At 35.4% G+C, this 10751-nt stretch overlaps 1 protein-coding gene across 1 annotated transcript; it reads right to left on the bottom strand.

Annotated features, from left to right (window-relative positions):
- Positions 1 to 7898: 7898 nt before the first annotated feature.
- On the bottom strand, positions 7899 to 10751 carry LOC110867246. The gene is made up of 8 exons (XM_022116371.1): positions 10729 to 10751; positions 10420 to 10622; positions 9437 to 9859; positions 9228 to 9365; positions 9145 to 9185; positions 8735 to 8966; positions 8357 to 8643; positions 7899 to 8282 (listed from the first exon to the last, which is right to left on the bottom strand). The coding sequence occupies exons 1-8, from the start codon at positions 10749 to 10751 to the stop codon at positions 7899 to 7901; spliced, it is 1731 nt and encodes a 576-aa protein (XP_021972063.1).

Here is a 10751-nt window from a genome sequence, read left to right as displayed (position 1 = left end):
ATTTCCGACCGAGGGGGCGAAATTCACCAGACCTAAAAATTTATATAAAATCAGGGGGTCGAAAACGTATATACCAAAAAATTTCTATACGAAAACTAGATACTCTCCACTACTGAGCGAAAAGTTCGGGGGGTCGGCCGCCCCCTCCCGCCCCTTAAAAGCTTCGCCCATGCGTATGTATGTATTGTCTAGAAATACGTAACATATATAAAAGCTGAAACGTACATACATGGCATGCACTCCACGGCTTCAATTGTAATCAATCCCTTATTTTATTCTTAGCTAGCTAGTTCTCGACCCTTTTCAGCATGGCCGGCCCTGGGGTGGGCGGAGAGGACCACCGGTCAGGGCCCGATACTTCGAGGGGCATGTTTTTTTAAGAAAAACCCAGATATGTATATATAAAATATCTTTTAATCGGGTACATTCATACAAACACCAACATAGGCTCCCTTAAAAAAACTATTCTTATGGTTTAGATTAGTAATTAACCCCTTTAGCATTAGGTTTAGACCTTTAGTGAGCCAAATACCCAATTTCGTTAAAGCCTAAGGGCATATTTTTTTGAGCTCGAACAGGGTACACGAATTCTCAGGGCCGGCCCTGCTTTTCAAGTCACACTTGCCCCACCATATGCATGGCCACTTTTTCATGTATTCAATCCGGCTTCAGAATGACCTACAAATAATGCAATTGTGACGACTAATTACTTCATACCAATCTAATGACTTATCAACATCACTTTATCAAACGTCCCATAGCTAAATTATTGTACAATTGCGTGTATGTATTTAACAAGAATGTAAAGTAACAAGCTAGTGATATGTATATGTGGACAAAAGCAGTGGCGGAGCTTGACAAAAAGTTTCGAGGGGGCGTGATGGGACCTAAAATTTTTTTTCCTATCGTTATGTTTCGGGTCGGGTCGGCTATCGATTCGAGTCAGGTCAAATAATAATAGTTCCAAATAAAACAAAGAAATTTCATTCATTCAAAGGATCGTTCTTACAAATAAAAACTTGCGATTAAGTTTATTGTGTGGTGGATAATCTAGGGTTAAACAAATAAGAGTTAAAATATATTTACAAAACTACCCATCACTTATATACAAAATGATAACAAACTTTACTTTAATTTATATATTGTATAAATATTTAGGATATACAAAGTGGTAAGAAATTTTACTTTAATTTATATATATGTATAAATATTTAGGAAAAAAAAATTGGAGGGAGGCGATCCTATATAATTTTTAAAATTTCCGAACGAAAAATCGGAACCTATACACTTTTAACCGAAACATTGGGGTGGGCGGGTGCACCCCCGAGCACCAAATAACCTTCGCCACTGGACAAAAGTCTGGCCAAATACTGTAGTTTTCCGCACATGAACCCGTTTTGATGGGGGAAAAAAACACTAGCCTAGCCTTGTCTCAATGAGTTTTAAAATTTATTTTACTCGAATTGGTGATCAGCGGATAGCCTTTAGTTGTGTGATCAAGTTTGATTAAAAATTACGGGTCATTAGTGTAATTAGTATATAGTATGTATTTAGAGGTTATGTAATTATTGTATAGGGGTTAGTTGTGTAAAGTCTAAACCTAATAATTATCACATACACGTGTGTGTATTCGACAATCAGAAGCATAGCCGGGCAAGAGACGCGACGATCTTAAGCATCACGATCAAGGGTTGTGACGGTTCATGGTATCTCGATTGATCAATACAATTCGTTTTAGGGTTCAATCCCATCTTTGTTTTATGTTATTTTGTTTCTTGTGGGTTGAATCATGATCCTTGGAATTCTATAGGGAGTAGTATTGTTGCAAAGACCTTGCAACTTTTGTTGGTTGCTTTTCTTGTAGAGAGAAAGAGATATATATATATTATATATGAATGGTATTAGTTACATGGTAAAAGCTATTAAATGTCTTTTACCTGTCATGTTGTAATGTTAACAACCCAATTTCTGATGAATTTCATTTGAAATAATTTTTTTATTTATAAAAATAATAATCTATTGAAGATAGTACGTTATGATAATTCCAGGAACATATTATGTGATAATAGAATGAAACTAAGGTAATAATAAGGCATGTGCAAAGTAGTAGTTATAATAGGCTAATAGCTATGGAAATGGCAACCACTAGCAGGCCCACACATGCCATTTCACATGGTGGTGTGCCCATGCATTCATTGTATTATATTCACTCTTAATTAAGTGTTTATTTTTGTCCCAATTAATTTGTAAACTGGATTCTAGCATAAAAAAAGTCCCATTCATGGCCACATTAATCAACTTTGACTACAAAAATAAAGTAAAAAGTGTTTAAGTACCCTTTTTAATATTTTTAATAATAAACTAACCTACTTTTATTAACCCAATACATACATCATGTATCATTTGAATCCTTCACATTTAGGATAGAGAAAAGACATCTTTATCATCACACCACATCCATTGAGGACAAACATTCTTAGTTATATATGTAGATTCACTAGGGGTTGGCCCGCACGACGTACGACAGATACTTTCTACAAACCCAATTTTCAATCTGACGCATTATCGTGCGAGCTACAACATAACCAGTTACCGAGAAACTACAAATCCATGCCTCAATTTGACCCGTTACCAACAAAAAAATACAATTCAAGTTGTAATACCGAAATCAACGCGTTATCGTGCAAGCTACAACATAACCTGTTACCGAGAAATTACTTGTTATTGATGTCATGATGATAAATCCACTCTATGTTGTTAGGAAATCATAAATTCAAGATGATTAGATCGATTACGAGTTCGGTTAAGTCACTAGGGTTTTGTTTATGGGTTGAATCTTGAGGGTTGTGATGAACTAATTGCTATATGATTTAGTTTGGAATAATAAACTACTGTGATTGATGATTATAAGTCGTTGGGTTCGTTAATAAATCGTTTTGGGGATCGGGTAGCAAAAACATAATCTGTCTAGCATGTTACATTCGACACTCGACTGTAACCTGGTAAAAACTTAACAAAAATCAGAATTTATTGAGTCCATGATGTAATTCCAGGAAATACCTTTCAAACTTCATTGGAATTGCATTTTTTCGATGTCATTTGATATTTTAAATGAATTATTTCGCAACAAAGGTCCAGGCTGCGTTTTCTGTCATAATTTGCAGCCCATTACGAATGTCATAACTAAATGTAGGAATTGAGTTATCATCTAAAATTATTACTGTAGATAGCTTTAGGTGTTGATGAAAATCTCCCACTAGAGTTTCGTAAAAAGAGTTAATGAGGATTTTTAAATGATTTTTGGTGTAAACTTTCATCAGAGAGTTATAAATCAGACCTAGGTGTAAAGAATGATTTTTGTTGAATTTTCTGTAAGTATTCAGGTCATGATAAAAATATACAAGTATTCGGGAACTAAAGACATGTTGTACTAAAATATCATAATTTTCTGAGTTTGTTTAGTATTTTAAATGAATTCCGGAAAACTGCCTAAAATCTGACGTGAAACTGCAATGTGTTGAAAGTGATTGTGATTGTTTTGAATATGCATACATGTTATCAAAAGGTGTTAAATGTTGTTAAAACCATTAGTGGGTGTTAATGAATGTGCTTTATGGAATTAGATGATCACATGCACTAACTTACGTGAACGAGTAATTATATGTCAACGTGATTCTATGGCTATGTGTTAGACCACGTGTAGGATTACATGAATTAAACTAATTGAAACGGTAAACATATCAGGAAGAGATTGACCATTGCTGATTACCTTTCACCTTTACTGCCAAGCAAACTAAGGCGGGTTCACAACCTTTTTCAAAAGCATGCGTTCCTAGTTTGGAACAAAACTTTTTACGGTAGCCCTGGTTGGGGCTACACGTGCGTTCCTAGTGGAACCACTGAAACATATTATCTAATGGAGGTGGAGTTGTACACTTGAACTAAACAGAAACTCTATCACGAAAGTCCCTACATTTTTACCGATTAGATTGCCGGGGAGGTATACGCGGGGTATTAGTTGATAGCGCTATTAGGTTTGACAAACCTCACACCATGCTGGGAGCTGGGCGTGAACTTTTAACCTTCACTTTTACATTAATGTTGATAGACATTAATGAGGGCACAAACGAAACGTCAGCATTCGGTACACAGTTTAGTCATTTGACGAGGGTTAGCTACCAAAGTTATACATAAATCAAAAACAGTTGTGAACTTTACTTTTGCTTAACTAAAATTTGTGAATTCGCCAACTTTATTGTTGACATGTAGTTGCATGCTTTGTATGTCAGTAGGTACAGCTGGGATGGACGTTGCAATTGCTGGAGTGGTCTGGTTCGTTAAACTTTATGTTTTGAAACATTTATTAAACTTGTGGTTTTTAAATTCTTGTTGGGATTTTTTACTTTATTTCCGCTGCAACATAAAATGTGTTTTGACAATTAAAACTTGATCGCTAATCATGTTGTTAGTGATGTTTTATAATTTTAAATATTTGGTTCAACATGATTAGTGGGTAGATCCTGGTTAGTCATACGCCTCGCGGTAAAACTTCGCATGTGGAAATTAAGGGTGTGATACTGCTAATGGCCAATGACGTCTACTAGGGATTATTACAGGCCAATTTCTCTTAAAAATATGTTTTATCCCTTGTTCACAATACTAAAAAATACGCATTATTCTAAATGAAATATTTAGTCTTCATTGTCGTTAGGTAGTCGAAGTATAACTATTTTGTTAAAGTTACCAAGGCATGCACATGCAAAAGCCGCTTTACGAGAGGGATGAGATCAGTATTGTTACCAAAACCGGTACACTATGAATTTGGTACCGGTAGTATAAATTACCAAAACTGGCATTGAAACCGTAAACCATAAAAATGGATAGGTACGACACTGGTACTCGGCAAAACTGAATACAACTCCGTTTGCAATTAAATTTATATCAGAATGTTAACATGAAAAAAAAAACTTTAATGTTTATAGCCGAAGCAATGTAGTAACATAACTAGCGGGATTCAACCCGCGTGTTGTCATTCAGACATGATGGGAAGTTAATCACTTATGGATCAGGTCATATTGTACCAGCACATGCTATGCAAGCAAAAGTGAAAAAGAAAAGTTGTAGCATAACCAAAATGATATCTACACATGCTTAGTTTGACGGGGAAAAAAAGAAATCACTACACATGCTTAGTTTGACAGGGAAAAAAAGAAATCACTAAACAATTTCGATTTTCATATGTTTTTATTTGTCTCAATTTAATTTTCAACATCTATATAAAAGTTCACATGATTAGAAAATAAATCAATATAAAAGCATACTCGTATACGAACATAATCTATCTATAGATATAATAAAAGAAATTGTTGAGGTACACGTGTCACTCAACCAAACATGTATTTTTTTTGTTTCCCGTCATAAACCCATGGGTCCTGATTGGTTAAAAGTTCGGATCCTAGACCCAACTGTTTTCACAATCGCAAAAGCCTTCATCTCAAACCCTAAACATTCCCCAGCCACCGCCATGACTTCCACTTCCACCTTGTGAGAGCACAAAAGTTTCAATTCCAGAATGGCGATTGATCGAGAAGCCATGGAAGGAGGAGGGAGATCGGAGATGGAGTTCACCAACCTCGATGTTGTCGCTGACTCTAGAGACGCCTCTGTAATCTTTCATCTTGTGATGAACATCAGCAAATATCTTCATAAGATTAATTGAATTCCACTAATCATATCATATCTCAGTTTCTTTTTCATGAATTGTGACATTTTTTGAATCGTTGAGTATCTGTGTTGAAATTATGTATTGAACCTTTAGATTTAGGTGAGGAGTTGATCTCTGGACACAAATTATAGCAACTAAATCGGATAATCATTATGAACAACTAGGTGATAAAGAAGAAAAAGAAACCCAAAAGAAAGCCTACCAACTAGGTTAGTCATTTTTACTAAATATTATTGTTTTAGTTATCCTTAAAGCAGTTGGAGTCCAATTTGAAATTAAACCCTGCAAATTCTGTTTTGAGTTGGTATTTTGTCGCGCAATGATTGTTCTATCAACAACTGGGTTGTTTAATTTGAAATATGGTGTGTTGACTTTTAAGTTTTAAGCTACCTAGACTTGAAATCTTAGATTCTTCTGACAAATTTGACATGTTTTATGCTACAAAGTTAACATTTAACACACGTTTACAACATGGTATTGTTAGATTTGCTATTGTAATAGTAAATTATAAAGGTTTTTAACCATTTTTACATATAATTGTAGCCATGGCTTATCATAATTACTTTTGTACCAAGGGAATCGCGCTATAGCAGAAATTTAATTTGCAAATTACATTTTTCCTCCTTTTGGTCAAGTAATTTAGCTCCACCATGCTATTCATATAAACACATTTGGCATTCAGTGTTGAACGTGTCATTAAACATATGTTTCTTACATCGCTATGTTTGCACATATGGGTGGGTATTGATCAAGACGGTATGTGTTTTCCTGACACATATCTAATTTGTTTAATAGTGAATTGCAAGTTTTGTCTTTTATCTTTATACTCGTTTTCAGACAGTGTCCTTTGTCTTTAAAATTGATAAGTTTTGTACTTAATATTTTAAAATCTTGCACGCTATATCCTTTAGCCCAAACCCACTTAGGTATTTCTATTAAATTTAATCATATGCAAGGCACATGGGGGTATAATTGTCTTTTTAACCTATTATTTAAAAAATATATCTTTAAAGAAAAAAACTTATGTATTAACTCTATGTATTTCTCTCTCTACAAAACCCTCTTTATCTCTATACTCTGTCTCTGCATCACTTCCACCACCACCACAACAACCTCCTTTCACCTCCACAACCAAATCCGGCCAAATAAAAAACGACTACTGCCTAAAAACCCACTACAGCATTTCACAGATCTGAAGATGTTAACCACAACTCACCTCAGGCCCGATCTCGCTCTCTCAGATCTAAAATCACAAGCTGGAGATTGTCAAAACGACCGGAGATTGCAGCTCTCTCTCTCTCTCTCTCTTTGAAATCGCAGGTCGAAAATGGCCAGGCCTATCTCTTTCACTCTCTCTGTCTCTCTGTCTCTCTCTCTCTCTCTCTCTCTCTCCGATCTCGATTAAAAAAACATAGCATAATTGTTCCTTTCTCTCTCCTAGAAATTAAGAACCATTGTAATTGTGTTTCCTTTTGTTGTTCTGTTTTATGTGTTTTCGATCACGAGCTAAACAATGGAGAAAGATAAGTTGTTGCAGTTTTCATTGCATTATGGATTGTGTTTTGGATTGATTTGGTGGTGGTTTGTAGGTGGTGCTTACTCCCACTCACCTTGTTATTGTGATGGAATATGTTGCAGGTGGGGATTTGTTTGAGAGGATTTTTAATGCTGGAAGATTCAGTGAGGATGAGGTTATTGAAATTGTTTGATTAAGATTGGTAGATGGGTTCCGTAATATAATTTGTGTTTTGATTGTTGTGTGTAGATTGATGTTGTGTGTTTATAGTTATCTAGTGCAAGTTATGTGTTGAGATTGGTAAATCATATTTTGATTGGTGTTGTGTATTGGTGTTTCAGGAAAGATATGGCCGGGTGGTGGTGGTGCCTTGTATGTTAAAGAGAGAGAGTGTGTAGGTGCAGTGGCGGACCCATGATTTTTTTTTCAATGGGGTCCACTTTTTTCGGTGTTTAAATTTTTGACAAACAAAAGTTAAAATTTTCGGGTCGTCGTCGTTTGGGTCGGGTCGGGATGAGGAACATAATAAAATACAATACATAACAAAATTATATAATCATTACTCATTAGAAAACACACAATAAACATACGATGTCTTTCGAAACGAAAAAAAAGCATTACAAACTTTTAGAGTTGTTCCCGACGAGTTTTCATCTTTTAAAAATGATCGATTACATCGTCGACCGAAACATTGGCAAGAAGGTCTCTTTCGATATAACAAATGCAACAATCGTTCATATAATCATCACCCATTCGATTACGCAAATCCGTCTTCACATGCTTCATTGACGAAAAACACCTCTCAACTCTTGCCGTTGCAACCGGTAGAATTAATGCTAACTTTAATAAACGATAGACCAACGTATACCTCAAATGTTTCTTTGTTTCTACCATCCTCTTTGCAAGATTATATATCTCATTCACGTTAGCAAACATTCCATCTTTTCTCATAATAATAATGTAGTTGCCTAGCTCAATCATAAGAGATTCTCTTTCTTCATAACTAAAATCAAATAGATAAAACTCGGCCAACCTTAAAATCTTTTGAACATTAAATGCACTAAGTTATCATCCGGACTCAAACTACCAATACGTGTAAGTAATTCGGTGGTTACCTCACTAAAACGATTGTCAAGCTCTTGTAATTGCATATCTAACACCGTGTCGAAATTTTCAACCTCATAATAATGGTGATTGGTGATGTTAGTCATTTTTCTTTTATATTTCGGATTAACGTATTCATCTTCCATGTCAAAAATTTCAATCTCATTTTTTTCACAAAAAGATGCCACATCTTTCAAAAGTGAATCAAATCCTTCAAGTCTATATGTTTGAAGTTGTTGCTTCGTTGCAGTAACCATTTGAATTGCATTCACTATATCTTGGTCCTTTCTTTGAAGAGCTTGAGACAAACAAATTAGTAATCCCCAAAATGTGCTTCATCAAATGTAAATAATATGCGAAATCATGTGCCTTCATGTATGTCCAAATACCATTTGCTTGTCTTTGGTGAACATTATTGAAACCGGAATTCCGAATATATTGAAGCACTTCAAAAATTGTTGGATATAACTGAACCAAACGCACAAGTGTCTTATGATGAGAGCTCCAACGTGTATATCCGGCTCTTGCAGTAGATAGTTTTTGATTTAAACCACTCCCGGTTTCAACTCCTTCACGACCTATTGCTTCTTGTACTTTCTCCTTTTGCTTTTCTCGAATCATCTGTTCGTTTGCAAGATGCACAAACCACATTTGTCAAAGTCGACACCTTATCAAAAAATGTCATCATGTTTGTTTGCAAGGGCCACAACAACTAGTTGAAGTTGGTGGGCAAAACAATGTATATAATATGCCAAAGAGTTATCTTTCAAAATTAAGGCTTTCAAACCATTAAACTCACCAGCCATATTGCTAGCACCATCGTATTCTTGACCTCTAACCCTGCCAAACTTAAATTATATCGAGAAAATAAATCATCAATACCTGATTTCAGAGATAGTGCTGATGTTTCCATGACATGAACAAGGGCGGTAAATCGCTCTTTAATAACCTCATGCTTGTCAACATATCTCAAAATGACTGCCATTTGTTCTATTTTAGATATATCACGAGACTCATCAACTAATATAGAAAACACATCATCAGCTAGTTTTCAAAAATCTGTTTTAACACTTCTTGTGCAAAGTAATTACAAATATCTTTCTGAATTTTTGGAGACGTCATTTGGTTATTCCCCGGAGCATTTCCTAATATAACCTTACCAATGGACTCATTCAACTCTCCCAATAGTTTTAAAAATTCCAAGAAATGTCCTTTATAAATTGAACTTTCAGACTCATCATGACCACGAAACAGTAATGCACCATTCAATAAAGCTTTAGCAAGAATAACTGATGTGCTTAATCGGATTCTATACTCGATTTTGTGTTTTTGGCTAGGTTGACCATGCTTTTGAAAGGCACTACTAATAGATTGTTTTGGTTTACGAAAATCGTCACATCTCTGAAGAGCTTTGTTGTGAAAACTATTCAGCTTACCTACATGAATACCCAGTCTATCTTTTTTGTTCCAACCATTGTATCCGTCGGTCACAGATGCATCTTTTTGACCACTTTCTTTGAATAAGTAGCAAACCAAGCAAAATACGGCGTCCGATTTACACTATATTCTAACCAACATCCAAATTCCTTAAACCAGTCGGGACTAAATTGTCTTAATCTACCATCCGTATCTCGTTTTGGAAAAACATGACCTTGCGGTTGACATGGACCTTTATTCAAATACACTCGTCTAGTTTCATCTCTTTGGTTAACGTCATAAGGCAAAATTGGTTTTCGTTCGGCGGGATCTCATGGAAGGTCTTCCAAATCAATTCTCATACGAGTATTACTTGAAGAAGATGAGAGATGAAACTTTCTTTTCAATGATTCTTGCATAATTTGGCCTATAATTCAAGTTTTAAGCTGATAAGAAACTATATAAATAACAAAACTCAAGTTATAGAACTTCTGAGACATGAACTTTTGTAACAGAAGTAAAAAAAATTCACAAACCCTAAACCCTAAATTCAAGTTACAGAATTCTGTAGATATATAGAAAGATTCATAGCAAAAAAGTCCTTAAACAACTAGATATATACCAAAATTCTAGTTACAGAGGTTAAAATAATTCTTACCAGTGGAGGCGGATAGGGCGACGGAGAGGGCAGAGGAAGGGGGAGCCGGTGGTGGGAGGCCGAAGGCGGAGCCGCGGAGGAGAAGGGAGGCCGGAGGAAGGAGGAAGGTGGAGGGTTTCTTGAATAATGATGGTGCGCAGGAGGAGAAAGGAGAAAACAGAGCGTACTTTTTATATGCTGTGTGATCTGATTGTTTTGAAAGGCTATTAGAATACCAATTTTAAAATCAAATTAAAAAAAACACACACAAAAAAACGAAACTAACAAGTATCGAACTAGGACCTTTTGTGTGTAAACAAGGGGTTTTACCGACGCACCAGACTCACTCTCAT

The sequence above is a fragment of the Helianthus annuus genome, chromosome 7 (genome assembly GCF_002127325.2).
Source record: "Helianthus annuus cultivar XRQ/B chromosome 7, HanXRQr2.0-SUNRISE, whole genome shotgun sequence".
Lineage (NCBI taxonomy): Eukaryota > Viridiplantae > Streptophyta > Magnoliopsida > Asterales > Asteraceae > Helianthus > Helianthus annuus.
This window is presented reverse-complemented; position numbering and strand designations above follow the sequence as displayed.